Below are 21,447 nucleotides of genomic sequence, written 5' to 3'. Positions count from 1 at the left end.
TTCCCTACCCGTGAGCATCTGTCGGGTTTCCTTTGTGTCGTGATTAGGTGCATACTTCACTGAAACTATTGGTTTGGAATGAGATTGAGTGCTCTACTGTTCGTGAATTGAAATACTTTAATCCTTATGTTTGCAAGAGTTTTTGATGTCCCCTTTCGAGGAATGATCTATTAAATGCTTGGAGATAGTTCAAAGTCTAATTCATTGGGCTGAATTGATAAGATAAGAAACGAAAAGAATAAAAAAAAATCTTTTTGATCTTTGTCGAGGAAATTTTGGGAGCAGTCTGGAATCCTCTATAATATATCTTTTAGAGATGCGTCGGGATAGCAATTGGGGCCCTTCGACGTGTTTTCCTTTGAATTGTTATACCAGGTAGCTTGGGAAGTGAAAATCAGCATTGATAGATGTGCCACATTTTGTTGTTTATTTGAGGAGTCCCATCAGTTGAATGTTTGAGGCTAACCCTCCTATCGCTTTGGCTTTTCTTTCTTAAACTGGTTTTGGAGGCAGGTTAGTCTTCTTCCTTTTTTTATTTTTTGCTTTTTCGGTTCACTTTTCTTGTTTCTTGGTTTGGGTTTTAGGTGCTTATGACCAAAACATAAGCACACATATATTAAGCAAAAATATATAGCTGCGGCTATTTATGAAACCATCAAACAAGGTCGTAAGTTGGACGGTTTTTTTTTTTTGTGTTAGACATTGATGATAAAGACATTCGGTGGTAGAGCGGAATAATATTCCATCCTACGATATCTGGACCCAATCCAGGGACCCGATAAAATATAGGATGACAATATTATTTACCGACACCAGACTAGCAGGACACCCTTACCTTCTTAGGTTGTTAGTGGCCTAACCCGACGGTGCGATCGATTTGTAGACAGTCATATTTTATAAAAAAAATGATAAGAACAGGTACGCCATTTACAAAAGTATTTTGACCAAAAAGATAAGATATTACTTTCTCTTATATGCATGCTAAAATATAAATTTTAAGTAACATAATTCGTTTGTCCACTTGTCAATTACTGGGTAAAGGAGTACCCTCTTAAGTTGCTATAGTAAGTCACCTTTCTAGTTGAATGTCAGACTCTATACGTATGGGTGACCGAAAGTTGCCTTCGTAGTCTCTCGAGAATACCTAAATTTGAGCTTAGCCCTGACCCAAATGCTTACGGTTTTCTTTCTTTCTTTGGATTTTTCGTGTGTTTCCTATGTTTTTATCGGAATTTTTGTAGATCATTCATGATTTCCGCCGGATTTTCCTCGAGTTACCGTGGATCATCTGCCGCTTTTTCTTGAGTTTTTTTAGGAGCGGCCGACCCGTCAGACATACATGTTTCTTTAACATTTACAACGTTTACTTTCACTATTGCACACTTTACTGCATATACACATAGTTCATGACTGCAATATTACTGTTTACTGTTTACTGCGTTTCGTAGCATGTTTTCTTTTATAATTCATGTTGCTTATATAGACTTGCAGGGGATTTTTAGGTTAGAGGACAGTAGGACACTTGGTTTAGGAGATGCCCCATAGCGAGTCCCGGTCCGAATAACTGTACATTTATACACACCCCAACCCCGAATTATAATCGATATGTTAGGATGCTTAGAGTGGTCTTTCCAAGAAGCGAAGCGTGGAAGCAAGCGGACGACAAACAACGATCGAGACCACGACAACGAGGTGTAGGATGTCTCTTTCGAGTTAAGGTCAAATCGTAGGATAGTTGGAAAGTCATTGGGGTTCCCCCTGGATCGAGACCACGACAGCGAGGTGTAGGATGTCTCTTCATCTTAACTATTTCAAGTCTCATCCTTTCTCATTACCTTTCCTTGCTCTTTGGCTTTTCATCATTAAATAAAGACTAGCTCAGTTGAGGACGCAATTATTCAACCACCATGGCAGGCGTTAGTTAACTAATATTGCAAAAAATAAAAATAAAAATAAAAACCCAAAGAATTGAAGCAAAGTAAACAAGTTGTTATTATCTAACAAAAACAAGTAATTAAAAACTCGTTACCTTGAAGTTTCCAGATATTTGAATACAAGCATTAAAAAAACTTTCAATTTTCATCAGGATGAAAATAGTTTCAAAATAATATTGTATTGTAGGAATAATTTAAATGCTAACTAATGTCCCAAATGTCTCAGAAGTAATCTTCTACAATAACCGTCTACAATAAACGCCTTGGACACCATAATCCCATGCGAAGGGAAAAAGGAAGAAAGGAAACGAGGCAATTACCTTCCTTAATGGTTTCTGGGTCGGAGCTAATTGGACAGATGAGAAATGTGAGACTTTCAATTAAATTGAAGAGGGAAAGCTGGGGCATCACTATTTCTTCTTAAGCTCGACCAAAGGGTGAGAATCAGGAGGGAGATGGGGCCTTGGCTAGGGCTTGTGATCATAGTGTAAATCAAAGGGAAAAAAAAGCTTTTCTTGCTTTGTTTCACAAATCCGAGAGATGACAACTTAGAGGGAAAGCTCTTGGAAGATGGGGTGTTTCGGGTAGGTTTACCTTAGCAAAACGAAAGAAAGAGAGAGTACCTTGCTTGATTTGCGAATGAGAGGGTGTGGACAAGTTGGCTTTTGATTCTTTTGTCCTTGGCTTGCCATTTGAATTGAAAACCAGGGGAGGGAAGGAGGTTGGCTACCTTGCCTTGAGCGAATGGGAGAAACAAGAGTTTCAGTTAGATTGAAGAGGGGAAACTTCTTCCTTCGGCTTTGTAGTGCGGTGACTCATGAATGGAGAAGAAGAATGGGCTCTCAAATAGGTTCCACGAATGGAGGAGATCTTATGCGATCCTTTTGGTTACTGAAAGAGGAAGAGAGTTGTGAATGGTCAGGCAGATGCCTCTCTTGTGATGCTTTCAGTTAGGTTAGAGCATGCCGGCTCAGAATATTACCAAGGGAAGAATAAACTCATAGGACATATTATGACTAGGATTAACTCTTCCATTTGATTGAGATTTAAGGGCTATGATTAGAGGTGCTTGAGGGTTAGATTTGAGACTGATTTGGAGCTTGAGATTTACCTCCATATCATAAAATCCTCTTGGACTTACATATCTACCACCCACCATATTTTATGCATAAGAGAGTGGTTAAGTATGTAAAAATAGAATAAAATTTTGGTGTTTGATGTTAAGAACACGAGAACGAGGTGGTATGTATGTAAATTTCCCTTTTGTGTTAATGTTTTGTTTAGTTTAATTTGTTTAAGTTTTTGTTTTAAATTTCAGCATTGAGTTTGTGATTGTACAACAACGATAACAACAACAACAACAAACCTTTATCCCTCTAGTGGGGTTGGCTACATGAATCCTTTTTCTCCATTGGGACCTATTGAGTTCTTATTTTCATTTAAATCTAATTAATTAAGATCATTTTTTATACAATATGTCCAAGTCGTTTTAGGTCTACCACTGCCTTTCTCATCATAAGTTGAATGTTTGATATTATATTAATTTTAATTTATTTTTTTAATATTAAATTTTAGGTCAGATAAATTTAGGTTAAATATTAGTTTAGGTTTAATTTGATTAATTTGAGTTTAGACTAGAGTATAGCTTAAATTTGATTCAATTTAATTGATGTTTTTAATTTAAGTTTAGGTTGATTAACTTTTAAAGTTAAGGTCTGATAAGCTTAATTTGATTTAGTTAATTAAATTATGAGTTTGTTAATTTCAATTTTAGGGGGTATTTATATATACACCACTCAATTCATATTTGTTTGCACATTAATAGGAAAGTGGTATTTATGTAAATGTTCCTTACTTTTATGCTTTGTTGGTTTTAATTTCGGTTAATGTTTTAGCTTCAAATGTCTTCAAATTATTATATCTATATTTTTATTAATTCTATATTCAATTTTAGTTAAATTATGATTTAATTTAAGTGTAAGTTTAATTTAATTTTTGGTACAGTTTTATGTTAAGATTTATTATTTTTAGGTCCATTTTAAATTTATGTTTTGCTCAAGCTTAATTTTTTTCTTAAAATTTTAAATTTATGTTAATTTTAAGGTGTTTTTTTAATTAAGATGAATTTAGTTTAAATTAAGTTCGAATTTAAGTATTAATTAAGGTTTAATTGAATTAGATCAAAATTTTATTGAAGTTAAATTTTAATTTTAATTTAAGCAAAGTCCAGATAAGAGGCCAAAATAAGACATAAGTCTCTAGGGTTAACGAGCACCTTAAAGCATTTTCAACTTATGGAACTCAACTTATGTTTGGATAACTTTACACTGGCATGAAGGCTTGTTGTTGTATATTTAATAATTTCCTTTTTATATTCAATATATCTAGTGGAATATAAAATTACAATCTCTTACTCTTGTGAAAATTCTTAGCAAAATTCCAACATGAAATTTTTAGATTTCCTAGTTCTCATGTACAATTAAAATATTATTCCCATTAAAAAAAATATTGTTTATTATTTTATATTTCTTTTTCTTAAAATAAACAATGATTTTTTTAATTAAAATGCACCTTAAATATTTATTTCTTTTTGCCTTTGTAAATTTGTCCAGTACTTGGTCTTGGTTTGCTCTTACTTATATACATTAAAGTCTAACAAAAGAAAAATATAGATTTAGCTATTAATATGGTTTCTGAGTAAAATTTCATTTAAAAACTTTGAGAGAACAAAAAAACACCCTTTATGTTTGGGCATATCAATTTTCCCTTTAAGTGAAAATTCTTCTCTCGTCTTCTATTCTTCATATTATTCTTTTTTACCCCTATTGGTTGGCAGTGGGTTCTTAGATCTTGCCAAGAACCATGAGTTCAAAGTTTGGTGTTCCGTAGCTAAAATTGGCTGGAAGGCGTCCTTTCTCTAATTAACTACATGAAATCTACTCGAGCGTAGGAGGAGCCAGCAGGAGTTCCATCGCTTGTCATTTATGGGTTTCTGCTGGATTTGTGGGAGTGCTGGCAACAGTAAGTTTCATCTCTTGGTGAGGGTTGAAGCTGTTGAGAGGTTTTTCTTCCCTTATGTTGTAAATAGGGGTTCCTGTCTTTGGATAACAGGGGCGTCTGTTTGTAATCTTTTGAAGACTAGTACAGCAGCCCAAACCCAACCATCAAAACATTGTTCATTTGGCCAGGTAGCTTCATGATTTTGTTCTCTTCGTGTAATTTTGCAATGGTCGCCCATCACACTTGTGTTTGTACAATCTACTTAATTTTAGAGTTTCTAATGATATTTCAATCGGTAGGCCATAACATGCTTCAATTTAAATTAATTTGTCATACTTTAAAATTACGGGAGAGGGTAATTGAACATAATTTAAGACGTGATACAAAAGTTTCTCATAATCAATTTGGATTTAGGACGGGCAATGCTTTATAAGTTAATTTGTCAAAATTTCTCATAAGTTAATTTGTCATACTTGTGAAAAATTTATAAGATGATGGTGAGACCTGCAATGCTTTACATTTACAGCACTGAATGTTGGCCTTTAAAAGAGAAGCATAAAACAAAGTTGAGTGTTGTTGAGATGAGAATGCTCAGGTGGATGAATGACTTGACACTTAGACACAAAATGTGAAATGAATCTATCTGTGAAAGGGCTCTTGTAGCTTTAGTGGCAGACAATATTATAGAGAGTCATCTTATATTATTTGTTCACATTAAACGTCGATCATCAGATGATTTGATTAGGAGAGTGGATGTTTTAGATTTGACCTATGTTAAGAAAGACAGAGGTAGACTTAACAAGACTTGGGCTTATTGTATAAAAAAAATGATCTTAATCTATTAGAATTAAATAAAATATGATACTCAATAGGAGATGATGAAGAAAAAAAATTTATTTTGTGGACCCCAATTAGTGGGATAAAGGCTTTGATGTTGTTGTTTTTTGTAGACGAGAAGGTGCTTTGATTTTTAAGAGTTCAAGTTCAATTAAATTAGTGGATTTCATAATCTCTCTCAAGTAATTAACTTTCTTTTCAGTATTCTTAAACTATAATCATCCACAAGGCAAACCAATTTTTAGAGTTGGATTCTTCAAGTTGTTGCTTCTATTATATGGCATTTTGTGCTAGTCAGGTTTCAATAGGTAGCTCCTATGATAATATTTTATCTTGTCTTACACTTACTTCCCAGCTTGCAGGTGGTGTATTGCTCTTATATTATTTGTAATAACTTGAACTTTCAACCATTGAGATATTGTTCACTTTGGCATAATGATCTCATGATTTTGTTCTCTTGATGTAATCTCTCGGGTGATCACTCATCCTAGGAGCTCTCACATAGAAACATACTTAATTTTTGATTTTTTGATGAAATATCAATTGTTGATCCAGCATCTCGGTATAAGAGTTTAACCTTGTCCTACTTAAGTCTGATCTAGGAAGTTACACCAAGGGGACAAAATGGTGAGGCCATTAGGCTAAAGTGAAAAATATCTTGGTGGATAAGAGTTCAGGCTTTTATGACAATATGACTAAAAGGTGCAATTTTCTACTGTAAAAATATGAAATTTGCTGATATGCGGCCGTCAATATCAGCGGCCGTTCATTTAACTGTATCTTGTCATGTTTTGACTTGGTGGTGTTCATAATATCGTTTAAGCGTTTGAGTGAATATCTTTTTTTTTTTTTCATAATGTGTATTTCTGTAAATGATGTAATTACCTTGGTTGACCCATATGGAAGATTTCACTGTTTTCTTAGGTGCTTCACATTTTTAATTGCATTCTTTATGCATTGATTTGTCATGTTTCTTGATTGTTTTCCATTTAAAATGCCGAGCAACTAACTCATATAACTCAAAGAGCTGTGAACTCGTCAGGGCAAAACTTCTTCAAACTTCCGCAAAGACCTTTAGAATAAAGTTGGATGGTGATGGCCTTGGTGATCAGCTTTTCTGTTAGGATAAAGTTAGATGGCAATGATCTTGATTATCAACTTTTCTGGCCGAATTTTCTTCTCTTATTTTATTCATTTGTTGCGTTTTGTTTTGTTGGTGGCTGTTAGCAACTTAAGGCCATTCTGTATTTTCTTATATTCAATTCTTTACTCCGTTTTACTTTATTGGGAATTGTTTTGCTTGCAGCCAACTATTCTTTTTTTTCATAACGGGGAAAAATCTTCGGAAATTGTGGGTGCCGATGTGACAAAGCTCAAACAGACAATGGAGGGACTTTACAAGTAACTCCTCTGATTCTGATTTCAGGCTTTGAACTAATTAAAGCTTTTTAAACATGGAACATTGCCAGTTGAGAATGTTAATTTGCTAAACCTGACTGCTTTTTAAAGTGAAACTAACTTGTAAATAGTTCTTAAAGCATCAATGATGCAAGATGTCTCTGCAAGGATGCTGGAAATTTTATAGTTGTTATATCTCTAAATGGTGGTTCTGTGTCCCTTAATTGTTCCAGCTCTCATCCTTCTGCTATTCATCTAAATGTTGGTTCTATGCTTCCTATTTATTCAGGCATGCATCTTGTGAATATAGTCATCTAAATGTAGTTTTGTGTGTAACTGAGTGGGAGCAAAATTAATGTAGAGGTTGGACCTGAGGTGCTATGGATTTCTTATATCATTACAACCTTTACGGAGTAGGGTTGTGAGGATTATGATAAAGAGAAGAGGGAAGAGGGAAGTGGGAAGTGGGAAGGAGAAACAGATACAAGTGTGCGGGTGAATATAAGAGTGTATGGGAGAGTGAGGAGGCAAAACTCACGATTTGAATGCCTAAGTAGTTAGATTTGATATTGATGGGGTAAGGTTTTTAACACTTCTTGAATTTGTGCATGATCATAACCGTACTCTGAGCAAGTTTTGAAGATCAGCGATTGTTTAGATCTAATAAATTAATCTCCAAAGCTAGAGATGGTGTTTTGAAAGCTATGACTTAGGTTGCCATTATAACTGCTGGTGGTTTATCATATCTAGAAGAGGAAGTTGTTAAGAGTTGTAATTTTGAATCGTATTAACTTTCCATAAATTTTGGAGGGTAGACGAGTAAAGACTATTGATTCCTTCAGTGCAAGTCAATAAATGTCGTGTTATGGATTTGTTATATGCATAGGATGTGCAGTTTGTTAAAAGAATGAAATAGTCAAATTTTCTTGAACTGATGTATTTGGGAGATTTATTTATGATTGCTTCAGAGATATGTTGGATTTGACGCTACTTTTAGATTGATCGAGTATAGTTTGGTTTGTAGGCATTTTGTTAGAGTGAACCATCATTTGGAAATATATTTTTATTGGTGCTAGATTTGTATTTGTGGAATCCATTATTTCTTTGCATGGTTATTTGAAACTCCTTTAAGATTAGTTGATAACAGACCTCGGATTACACGAATTACAATCTATACAGTACATGACCATACAAGCACTATGTACTGATTGAGAAAGTTTTCTTCTCATATCATTCTTTATGTTAGTGGCATATTTTAATATTAACAAGGTTTTATGATACTCTTTTTACAAATATGTATAATCGTGATTTGGATATCGATTTCTCTCTCTATATATATATATATTAGAAATCCCAAAAGCGAATATATTAATAAAAGGAAAGGTACATATAGTTTGGATGAAAGAGCCCAAACCCTAACCACCCAACATACAACACACACATAGAAGTACATGAATATCCAAAAAAAAGATTAAAAAGTAAACATAGAAAAAAGTACGCCAATAGTTTGCCAACACACGCTGATTCAGTTAGCATGCAAAAGATCCAATTTAGCCTTGCCTCTGCCTCTGGTTCGAGGATGGGAGCCAACTAACAAATTGATATGTTTGTTGTCATTATCCAAAACAACTAATGTATCGTCCATTAAGTTTGGCAATAGGCCTCCATTCTTCTTCTTCTTCCTAGATGTATAAATCTGTCATTTCTCATCCGAAGAGTGAGTGATCTGATCGGTGGATTGGTCCAAAGGTGGCCGGACAGGTGTAGGCTGTTGCACATTATGAGCCCCATGCTCCTTAATAACAGTTACAACTTGCTCGTCCTGATGAGGTGGTAGAAACACAGTAAAAATATTGCCTCCCGTTACATCATTGATAGGTTCTGGGGCAGGTGAAGTTTGAAATGTCTCCCCTGCCCCCAGGAAAGGAGGTTCTATAGACGGGGAAGCTACATCATGAGCCTTGTGTGGGGGCTGAATGGTTGACATATTACCTGCGAGGAAAATGACATCTTCAGGAATATTCTTCTGATGATCAATAATGTCAATAACTTGGAGCAGATCAGGAGGGGGAATTACTGCCTCTGGCCGAGCACTTTATTTCTTTGGTTTGAGATGGAGGTGTAGATGGTGACATTGATAACTGGAATGACCGAACATACGACAATTCTAGTAATACGGAGGGAAAGACTCAATCACAACCTTTTGCCAATATCCATCATGTTGTGTGTCTAACCAAATTTCCTCAGAAGCGATTGAAGTGATGTCCCATTCAACTAGAACCTTGACTTCAGTCAGAAGGGAAAGATTAAAAGTAGGAATATCCGTTTTGAGTGACTTATCATAGGCTGAGACAATAGAGTACAACAATTTTTGAGTAAAATAATGAAATTTCAAGCTAGAGTGGTGAATCCAGACCGGAATGATTGATGGTTCCATCTGTGGGTCAAAATCTACCTACCATTTTAGAATCTTCATAACTTTGTTGTCAATCCATATTAATCTTCTTGCAAATAAGCTTGTGTAATCTTCTTCATTATTAAGTTGAATAAGGACGTCTCTTCCATCTAACAGTCCTATTTTTTACTCTCCAACAAGGTGCATGAGCTCAAATACCTTTTGAATAAGCTCCATTTTAGGATGGGTATAAAGAAATTTTCCGACCAAATTCAGACAACAAGAGGAAGCAAGTTGATTACATTCAGCTTCCGTAAAAAAAATGGTTTGCTTCCCATTCTTTCTACCAGGTTTCTTGATGCCCTTCACTAATTCAAACGAAGGAGCGAAGGAACACGATTTAGGAGTACCTGAGGCGTAGACACCTGTAAGGGCAGTAGCATACCATCTGTCCGAAGCCATCACCAAAAGAGGGAGGCGTGGTGATAGGACAACGAAGTTATAGTGACGGAAGATCAAAAGTTGAAAGGGGGTTCAACTGTAACCTCGTCCAAGTCGAGCAGAGGGCGGAAATACGAACTCTCTGCTTCGAGCCCGAGGAAAGGACGAGCCTGCGGAAATGCGAACTATCTGCGCCCAGGAAACGTCCTTCGAAAAGACAAAGGACTGCGAGAGAATGAAACAGACCTTCCAAACGAGGACAAAGGACTACGGCGAAAAACAAACATTTCGAACGGTGATGACAACGAAGGGTTGCAGTGAAAAACAGACTTTCTGAACGGCGACGACGACGAAGGACTGCTGGACAGACACAACGAGATAGAGCTGAGTAAGGATCTTCGAGTGTGACGATGCGTTAAGACGCCGTAACAGACGCTAGGGTTCGCCATGAGGCGAAACTCTAGTAGAGCTGAGCACGAGAGAAGACGCCATATATATATATATATATATATATATATAAATAGATACACACACACACACAAATCCTTTGGGCAAACAATATTATGGTGGTATGGGGAAATATATATAAAATACATAGATATCTTTTTTTGATTTTTTTTCTTTAATGAAATGTTGATTCATTTTTATAGTTTTGATTTCATAACAATGAAATAGATTGCATGTCATACTGACAACAGCTTCTCGAAACGTTGGCTAAACAAACGAGCCGAACACAAACAATTTTTTTGCGCTTGATATATAAACGAGCAGAACACAGATAAACATTTGTTCATTCGTTTTTGGCTCGCGTTGACTCGAAATAATTAAATTGTCTAAAAGACTATAGAGATTTGTAATCAAATCAAATTATTAATTAAAAAATAAAATAAAAATATATAAAGTTATATTTAAATGATGTTTTAATATAAATAAAAAATGTAAAGCTCGCCCTTAATCTTAAAATCCCACGACTGTGTGATTATGGCTGTTAAAATGGTTCTTCATTCATGAACAACTCGTGTTTGACTCACTAAGCAAATGAGCCAAGTACGAACAAATTTTTGTGTTCGATATATAAACAAGCAGAACACGAAGAGTGATATTTTTTAACTAACCGAACACGAGCTAAGCCTAGGCTTGCTCGTGTTCGGCTCGTTTACACCCTTAATTGTCACAATATAATATTATTCGATTCATATTAGTCCCTATATGTTCTAGGAGAGTTCAGTTAGATTAATTCTGGAATATAGATGTGAGCTAGTTAATTCATGATCCATTTAGCTAATGATTCGAGATTACTCCTTACCATCACATCCATCCATCCATTAAAGGATTACTGAAATTTGAAAGAGTGAGAATAGGGGGTCTGAGTTGACCATATATCTCGTCTGCCCAATGCACCTAAAAAATTTTCCTTGAGTGTTGCAAGTGATCCTCCACAGAGCAACTATATGTTTTTGCAACTCGTACTTGGGTGAGTTCAACAAGATGCTTTCTAGACATGCTAGTGAAAATGTTGATGATGAACACTTCTTGTGTATTTTCTGCTGTTCTCATTAGGTTGGGTATAAATCAGCTCAAATATTCTTAGCTGAGTTCGAAAAGATGAAATCATAAGTTTTGCAGATTTTTATTTTTTTATCTTCATCAATTGTAATAAATTTTGAAAGCAAGAATATACTGAGAAAAAGGGAAAGAAAATCTCAAATATTACAAAAATTGAATTGAGGACTTCGTAAGTATTGAGAAAAGAAGATTACTCATATTGATTCAAATTTCTTAAAATTTAAACACTGAAATAGATTACCAATTAAAATTAATCTATTGATAAAGACAGTTAAATATATATATATATAAAAAATCAATAATACATAACAATTAGAGAAAAAAGAAGTCTTGTCATCAATGTATAAAGGAAAGGATTTTCTCTCAACTAATTGTATGGTTCACCAACAAGATTTATTAGGTAAGCAATTATGGAATGGGATGAGCCAAATTTTGTTCTGTCTTTTCAATGTTCTTGCACTGTTTCATTATTTATTAGAGTATTGTCATCAATATCTCTCAAAACAAGTAGAATGTGTGGCCCACATCTGTCACATCCGTTGTTACTCAAGGCCATAGATAAATGGGCGGGAACAGGATATTATTTTGGTAAATAGATGAGTGTTTATTGTACTTAGCTCGTCATTTAGTTCTACTCGTCACTTATGCTAATTTTGCTCCATAGCCCTCGACAACAACAATATCAACAAGCCTTTGTCCCATTAAGTAGGGTTGGCTGCATAAATTCTTTTTTCGATTTTGTCCTACTGAGTATCAACTTTTCATTTAAATCTAATAAATTAAGATAATTTTTTATCGAATATGCCCAAATATTTTTGGGCCTACCTTTATCCTTCTTAACCAAAGTCAAATTTGAAACATCTGCTCTCCTAACAACGTCATCAGATGGTCGATGTTTAACTTGACCAAACCATCTAAGGTGACTCTCTCTAATCATGCCCGTCACTATAGCTTCAACTATTTCATGGATATATTCGTTTCATATTTTGTCTCCAGGCGTAAAGCCACTCATACACCTAAGCATTCTCATCTCAAGAACACACAATTTTATGCTTCTCTTTTACATGCCAACATTTTGTACCATAAAGCATTTCAAGTTTCACTACCATCTTATAAAATTTTCTTTTAAGTGGTACTTTTCTATCACACAATAAGCTCCATGCATTTCTCCACTTCAACCATCCAACTTGAATCTACTAATAAAATCCCCTTCTATATCACCATCACTTTGAACAATAGCCTTGATACATCTAAAGCATTCACCTATTTTAATGAGTGATCACCAATTTTTACAACCTCATCACTCGATCTACTATCACTAAAATTACATTCCATGTATTCAGTTTTACATCATCTCAAACGAAAACCTTTAGATTCTAAAGTTGACCTCCATAAATCAAATTTTTTTTTTTAACTCTCTCTAGTCGTAACCATAAGAAGGCAATCATTAGGGATAAAGGTACACCAAGGTATATTATCCTGTAAATTTCCAGCAAGAACATCCATACTAAAGTAAAAAAGATATGGGCTTAAAACTGATCCTTGATTTAATCCAGATGTAGATCCTCCTTATTCTCTCTGTGCTTCTCTATCAAAATATAAATGTATAACTTCCATAGTAGATTTGTCTGACATGAATCTAAATTGATTGAGAACTTTTTGCACGCGTTCAATTATTTTCTCCAATAAATGAAAAAAATGAGACCTCTCCTCTTTTTTGTTCATATCCTTTTTTTTAAGGGTTTCCAATCTGCATGCCTGAATTTTCTTAGGACGAAGGCATCTAGCTATTTAACACCTTGATAAAACCAAAAACTTTATTGTACTAATATCAAAATGTCGTTTCACAGTTTTAAACTTTTATTTGTTTTATGATTAAATCTTTAACTTGCCCTAATGATGCTGATAAAGATTTTTGTTTCTCCTACCAGGAAGGACTAGCCAAATCATAATGACATGAAGGATTAGAGCGTGGAAGCTCTTTATTGAGAGATTTGATGCCTAGATTGCTATATTGTGCTTCTCTAGAGTATTTTTCTCTTCCCTATATTATCTTTCTATAGGGGAACCTTGTTGTTTCACGCCTAACTTTTGAACTGTAATTGTACGATATGTTTCTGACAATTAAAGAAGAATGTTACCCTTTATAAAATTTGGTTATTTGGAGTCGCCTTACTTTTATGGTCAGTCAAAATAAAGTGCTTTTGTTATATTTGTCTTTAGAAGGTGCCCCAAACATTATTAATATTACAGGACACAACTTCAGTCACTTCTGACGAAAAATAACCCTGACCTGTAAATTTTGTGAATTGTTGAAGTTATTTTGCCGGTGCAGAAAACATATTGTTTAATATGCTGTAGAGGTTTGATTTTTATTTTAAGTTGCATACCTGTCCATATATTTGAAAGGAAAAAATTAGTTTCAGTTCACTTAGAAATTACGATATTCCGGCATGATGAGGTTTAAAAACCATTAAATTTATGGTGGATTTATATACATACCACTTAAAGCTATGCTATATACTTATCTACCACCTAAACTTATATTTGCATGAACTGTTGGGGAGTACAGTTGTAGGTAGAGTTCACTCTGTCGGATCATATGATGAAAATGCAGCAGAAAAGTTGACCAAGCCAGGTGTTTTCAACAAATTCTTGCGTTACTTGAATTTGTTGAATGTTTGCAGTTGTTAGTTGACATGATTTTCCAACCCACTTCAGTGTAAGAAACTCCATGATGCATTTCTCATAAGGGGCTGGATATTCGCCAAGGTGGAGAATTGTTAGGTATGACTCATATACTAGGAATCTAGAGTCTCTTGGATTTGGAGAGGTGTGGCTCCTGGAATGAAGAGACATATCTCTTGGTGTGAAGAGGTGTGTCTCTTAGATTAGTGGGTTGGGGGGAGCGATGGCGTGTTTGTAAATTTATGTGTGAGTTTTATCTATAAATAAATGTGTAACCTTATGGGTATGTAGCTCATTTGAAATGGTGAAATTCGACGCTCTGCTCTCGAGGACGTAGACATCTGCCGAATCTCGTTAAATCTCTATGTTCTTCTTCTGAATTTGCGTTGTTTTTTCCCTAAATTTCTCAACACTCTCAACTGCGAAGAGAGAGGAGACTGGATCTATGGGGCCCACAATGTATGAATATTGAGGAGGGAGAAGAGATGAGGAAGTTTCCATGGGATATCGTTGGAAATGTACAAGACAATTGCTTATGCATCACGACAGGGTCTCATTGAAAGAGAAATACAAGGTTGTTGGGCTGCGCCTTGACGAAGTCTTGTTCGGAATTGCCGGAAGCATGGGCATCGATAATAAGGTATCAGACAAGTAGGTTTGCTTAAGCTCCTGTAATTTTTATGTTATGTAAAAAAAATAGTGTTATGTGAGTAAATATGAAGTTTTAGGCATTAACAAGTTATGTAATTGTTTCAGGTGTTATGTTTGTGAATCCCCTTAAATTTATTCTGAGATGAGTAAAATATATATATAAATATAATATTATGCTCAGTGCTCATCTTGATAAATAATTGTGATATCCACTTGAATGTTTTTCCTATATGGGTAAATGCACACGCAGTGTGAAGGTCTTCACCGATCTCAAGGTTGTCAGATGCAGTGGATTTACAAGACTACCATCTTTAGGAACGTAAAAACAGAAAAAGTAAACATTTCATCCTCAATCAAATATTTGTCTCTAGAAATACTGCAATCATTAATGTTGGATAACATTTCCTGTGGTTATCAGCATTGCACATGACATAGTATCATTTTATTCCAACTATGTTTAGCTGTAAGAAATATGCTAAAACAAACTGCTTTCTATCTTCTGCAGCAGAGTCTACCGGTTTCCAGAGGGGGCGCTGCGGAGTGTAACGTATCTAACACTTAAACTTTCATATTTACATTTATAACATTTTGGTGTGATAAATCTAATCCATGAAAATGTATATTTAACTTTTAAAAATAGTTGATGGTGATATTGTTGATGTGATAATAAAGATTAGAGTTCCATATGCTTGTAAATATTAAAGTTTGGGTGTCAGATATATAAATACATTTGAATTATGTGTAATGTATGTAAATGCTCATAAACTTCTTCAACCAAGCACGCTTATAGCTTAGTACACCAGAAATTAGACCTTCCAAATTTGCACACTATTTACAAGATAATACTACTATATACAGACATCAAACCAACATATTAAAAACTTCTTCAACATAATACAATAATAATAGCAGATAATGTTGCAAAAAATCAAAGTCACGTGTGTCTGCAATAAATAGATGTTGGACGTTTCTTTTGAGTTGGTGATTTATTTTTAATCTCATATATGCGAGTTTACCTATGAATAAAAAGGTATATAAAAGATTTTAAGCGGTATAAATATTAAAAAGTAAAATTTAGGTGTTAGATATCAAAATGTATAGGAATTTTGTGCTATGAATGTAAATACCTCGTAAAATAATATACGAAGATTTACATGCATGTCACTCAATTTTGGTAGTCGAATCTAACCCGATACTTCAATTTTTACATACATTCCATCTTTTCCTATGGTGCATTTCACCTTTTAAAATAGAAAATGTAATATTTTTGATGCTATGTGAAAGATTTAAATGTTTAAATGTTAAAAAAAAGAGAGTCAAACTTAGGTGCTATATATATATATATATATATATATATATATATATATATAGATTGATAGATAGATAGATATAGGAGATAAAACGATGTTTTTTATATTCTCAACAAGCCAGACTGGTATGACAAATTAAACTTGATACGCCACCAACAAATTTTCATCATCCATTATGAATCTCGAGGCATGACACGAATCTTAAGGTAAGTTTTTTAGTAAGAAACATTCAAGCTTCAATTAAAAGTTATCCAGAGCTTTGATTTCAACAAATTTATAGTCAAACTAACCGACTCGATGAGACGAACATAACGATATCAAAGTTAGTCCAATTTGATTCAAATCAAGCCCAGATCAAGTGATTAAATCATTCTTGAAAGATTTTCGGACACATTTGAAAGAACAAACGAATGTGAAATTCAGTGATTTTATAATCAAATCGAGCGTCTCGATAAAAGAAATCCAACAAGCCCAAGATTGCTCAATTTCGACATCGGTAAGAAACTCAAATGTTCATCAAACGCCATCCGATCAAGGGAAGCTCTCCGGACCGTCCGATTAAAATTGTTCGTATTCTTGCATTAATTGCACCAAAAACACCATAAATAGAGCCCCACCCCTCACATTAGGGGGAGGTGGGAGAGAGAACTTGAGGCTTTTAGAAAGAGCTTAATTCCAACATCATCCCTGCCATTGTCGACCTTCGTTGACCACCACCGACCGTCGGAGACCACCGCCGACCTCTGTCGACCACCACCACCCACCGTCAACGACCGTTGATCACCGTTGTCCTCCGTCGACCACCTTCGACGGTCATCGACCGCCGTCGACCACCATTGAACTCCGTCGACCATCACCGACCGTCATCGATTGTCATTAACTACCGTCCATCACCATCGATCTCCGTCGATCACTGCTGACTAGACGCTGTCAGTCGACATTGTAACTTGGAAAGCTACTAACTATTTCTCGTATGTGGGACAAATGATCTCTGTAATCATCAACCTATAGTGGATTCTTATAACTGGGCCAGACCCCGTGATTTTTTTCCCTTTACGGGTTTTCCACATAAAAACTTCTGGTGTCATCCATGCTTATTTCTCTTTCATCTGTTTGTGTGTGTTGAATTCTCGTACAACGTTAAGACGATAATCCGTTACGCTACCGCCGCAGATTTTCCAACACACATCAAAACTCATTTTTACTATTGAAAATAGTTTAGCAAGATCAACGTGGATACCTCTTTAGGGGAGAAATTTGTTGCAAGTATAATTAATTCATGTGCATTTTAAATTCATATATTCTTCTATGGCTTTTCCTCCATGTAAGTAGCAGCAGGTAGTTCATAAGGTCTCAACCCTTCCCTCCTTTCTTCTTCCTTTATCCAACTGACCATAAACCGTTCAAAGCCATTCAGTGAGAGAAAATACTAGAGAGAGAAAGCTTCTTAGAGATGGAAAAAGAGATGGCCTGTTGTGAAGAGATAGAGAGAGAGAGAGGGCGGGACAGGGAGGGCTGCCGGGGTGGCTGTAACTTGATGTTTGACATGTACATATGGCTGTAACGATGTTTGACATGTACATATGGCTGTAACGATGTTTGACATGTACATATGGCTGTAACGATGTTTGACATGTACAAAAAAAAAAAAGAAAGGAAGATTTCGCCCGAAAAACTGCCGTCGAATAAAAACAAATTTAAATAGAAAAGTTAATAACTAATTCACTTGATGAAAAACTTGGATCATAAATATTTAATCTTGCTTGTTCAAATTAGTAAATACACTTGGAATATTTTAATAAAATTCAAAGGTTAAATGAACTAAATTTGAATGTAGTCAAACTCGCTTGCCAATATTCACAAATAAACTTGTTTATTATTCAACAAATAACTTGTTAAATGATACCTCTATACTTCTATGATATATTGTATAAATAATATTTAATTAATGAGAACTTATTTAATTAAATATTTAATAATAACATATTTTAAATTAATGCCAATATGTATGTAAATTTAATTTAATTTCTTCTTAATTGTAAATTCAACGAACTTGTCTGTTAACACTTGATTATGTTATTTGATTACAAGAAAGAAAACATATAGCTTATTTTTTATTTTATTTTCATGGTATAAACAAGTTAGTTGTTAACTTATATATATATATAAGATTGATCGATGGTCGGAGACCGCCGATCAACCCCTATAGGTTGGACTGACCGAGGGACAGACTCCCATTCCAGTCCTGTGCTATTCGAATCCTCCTAAAAGGGTTGTGATTTGAACCCCTCGACCCAAAATCAAATACTTTTTTTCATATGTAGGTTTAAAACCCCAAAATGCTATATATATGCAAACATGAAAGTTTAGGTGTTAGATATATAAATACATAAAAATAGTGTCCTAGGTATATAAATTTCTTTTATAAAAATGACTCAAATACAAATTAGATATGAACCTAAAAAAAAAAAAAATTAAGTAGGACAAGTACGAAGACATATATGAAAGCTCGACTCAAGCTCGAACTGAACATGAATTACTTATGATTCTATCATGTCAAGTCCATTCCATGAAAAACTCGGTTCTGCTCGACTACAACCGTACCCATGGGTAATGCACACGTACTGTCAATCGTTAAAAGTTAAAAGTAACATTCACAATGCATGTTGCCATAGGCCATATTTACATACCTATCATATAATTTTGATGTTTTTACGTATCTAAAAGCTAAAGTTTGATATTACAGAATCCTATTTTACCTCTGCCACCTCATATTTAAGACATCCATACATCAAATAAAAGAAATTTTAAATACAATCATGCAAATATGCTGCACAATCATATGGTCAATATACATTTAAAAATTTGCAAATTTCCACAACAAAAATAAAAAATTAGGAAACACTTTAGCCTTATAACTCGAATTATCGTGAGCAGGCAATAAAAATTTTACTTAGTTCTCCTCCTAATCACAAACCAAACTTCATTTAGATTATACCCAAAATATCCCCAATCTATAACGACAACCCAGACATAATAAAACTTTAAAAACAACCACCACCACAAAAAAGATTAATAAATAAACAAACTCCTTTAACTCACTAAGGAGAGAGCTATGAGGAGTTTTCTTCCTCGTATTATGAGAGTGCATTTTCTCATTGCTTTTTCTTACAACTTTCAACTATTTCACTAATGCTCCATCCGCTCGAGCTTCCCTTCTCCTGCACAAAGTCTATTGGAGCTAGATCTGGTGTGATCTGATTATGATCAGCAACACATGCTTCATCATCAGGTTTATCATAGACGTCCGTTTGTAGGCTCTCGGATTCAACTAATACAAATTGTGATGGATCAAATTGGAACAATATGCTAGATATGCCATTCTCTTTCCACTGCACGTACTCCACCTACAACACATCTCCAAATTACATTCTCTTTATATCTATCTGTATTGCATGGATAGGGAGAATGGGAAATTGATGTTTCAGAAATTGTTGGCTGTTAAGTGTCTAATTCAATTAATTACCTTGCAAGAAAGGCTGCAGTAGCGAAAGCTGTAATTAAGAACATTGCCACAGAAGGAACAATTATTATGTTTGACATTCGAAACATTAACTTGAGTCTGCGGTCTCACAAACATTATTTTTTCTTTATTTGCAGCATATTTCTGATAACGGAATTAAGAAAATGTTAGAAATAAATGATCACTTTTTCTCATTTCTTTTTAAATAAAATTCGTTATGTCAGCATTTCAGCAAAGATAAGGTGATATATATATATATATATATAATTGTAAACATTAAGTTTAAGGTGATAGATCTGTAAATACATAAGAATTGAGTGGTGTGTATGCAAATCTTCCTACTAATTAAAATGGCATATATGTAAATAATATTGAATTAAATTCATATATTTGTAAGACAAAAAAGAATTAAAAAAAAAAAAGGGGAATTGAATGGCACGCACATTCAGTACCCGGACTAGGGAGCAATCAATGAGCTCTTTGAGATCATCCAATTTGACTAAGGCACTGCCATAGCGACGTCTGACCTGAACTTAATGTGAGAAAAAAATAGTATGAGCATTTAAAATGGTCTCACATATTCTAATACGAATATCATAAAATGAACTTAAGATTTTTAATTATTTTTTTAAATTAATGTTGCTGAAACTATTCATATTTAATATTAATCTCAAGATAAATATGTATTTTAATAGGACTTATGTGACACTAATATTCTTAATGATTGTAGGTATAATTAGATTTTTAATGTTTGGCAAAAGTGTGTTTTGATTGCGTTCTTAAGAAAGTGCAGCGGCAAGATGTGTTTTCCCATTAGATCTGACAAATGCGGTGGCTGCTAGAAAATTGTGGTTCCACATTTAAAAAAAAAAAATTGTAATAGCCATCACAGCTCTTTGACAACAACTTATTCTTTAACAGCTTCTTAACTGCATCTTTAAACAACTACAGCTGTCCCAAACAAATCCAAAGTCTATCATTTTTAGTCAAAATGCATTATTTCATATATGATGAACCTAGCTATGTCCAAGTAATCATTAGCATTAACATTGAGTTTAAGTATTAGAATATTCTGGTAAGTTTTTCTTCAAAGATAACTTATGATGAAAGTAGAAGGTATATACCAAAAAGTACATAATATTTAAGCTTAAATAAAAGCAATTCAAGATAGTAATTTTGAATTAAAACAAAAAAGCTAAATTTGTTCATTTTTTACAAGTAGAGCAACATCATCGATCCTTAGCTCTTGAATAAAATACACAACACAGAGAGAGAAAAGAAAGACATTGAAAAGTGCTATAAACCTGAATATGGTGGTGGGATCGGTGATCAGGCACACAGTTTTCGCAGATGCTAATGCAACAATAGAGGCAAAATATGTTCTTTTTGCTCTCGTGGGTCACACAATCAACAAAAAAAGCTTCCTCCATAAGTGCACGCAGCCACTCCGGCAGCCCTCCTTGTGCCGCCATATCTCTCTCTCTCTCTACCTCTTCACAACAGTCTATATCTCTTTCTATCTCTAAGAATCCTTCTCTCTTAACTTGTTTTACTCACTGAATTGCTTTGAATGGCATATGATTGGAGAGTAGAAGGAAGAAGGAAGGAACGAAGGGTCGAGACCTTATAGACCTTATGCTGCTATTTATATGGAGGAGGCTATACAAGAATATGAAAGTGAGCCTCTTGTGTTATTCACATTTT

General features: G+C 34.4%; 1 protein-coding gene and 1 long non-coding RNA gene across 4 annotated transcripts in view; one reads left to right on the top strand and one right to left on the bottom strand.

Moving 5' to 3' along the window:
* The window catches only part of LOC110036037, a 20,156-nt gene extending 4,703 nt beyond the window's left edge, over nt 1-15,453 (top strand). Inside the window, exons 2-4 of one of the 3 annotated variants that reach the window (XR_002295195.1) lie at nt 7,078-7,172; nt 13,503-13,600; nt 15,416-15,453. This is a non-coding gene — a long non-coding RNA (uncharacterized LOC110036037). Of the gene's footprint in view, nt 1-7,077; nt 7,173-13,502; nt 13,899-15,415 lie in introns of those variants that run through there. The other 2 variants (XR_002295196.1, XR_002295194.1) reach the window with 2 other exon arrangements.
* Nucleotides 15,454-19,375: 3,922 nt separating this feature from the next.
* LOC110036034 lies at nt 19,376-21,215 on the bottom strand. Its single transcript, XM_020740382.1, has 4 exons — nt 21,048-21,215; nt 20,196-20,270; nt 19,747-19,887; nt 19,376-19,627 (listed from the first exon to the last, which is right to left on the bottom strand). The coding sequence occupies exons 1-4, from the start codon at nt 21,213-21,215 to the stop codon at nt 19,376-19,378; spliced, it is 636 nt and encodes a 211-aa protein (XP_020596041.1).
* Between the last annotated feature and the right edge of the window lie 232 nt (nt 21,216-21,447).

Source organism: Phalaenopsis equestris, unplaced genomic scaffold (assembly GCF_001263595.1).
Source record: "Phalaenopsis equestris unplaced genomic scaffold, ASM126359v1 Scaffold201778, whole genome shotgun sequence".
NCBI lineage: Eukaryota > Viridiplantae > Streptophyta > Magnoliopsida > Asparagales > Orchidaceae > Phalaenopsis > Phalaenopsis equestris.
This window is presented reverse-complemented; position numbering and strand designations above follow the sequence as displayed.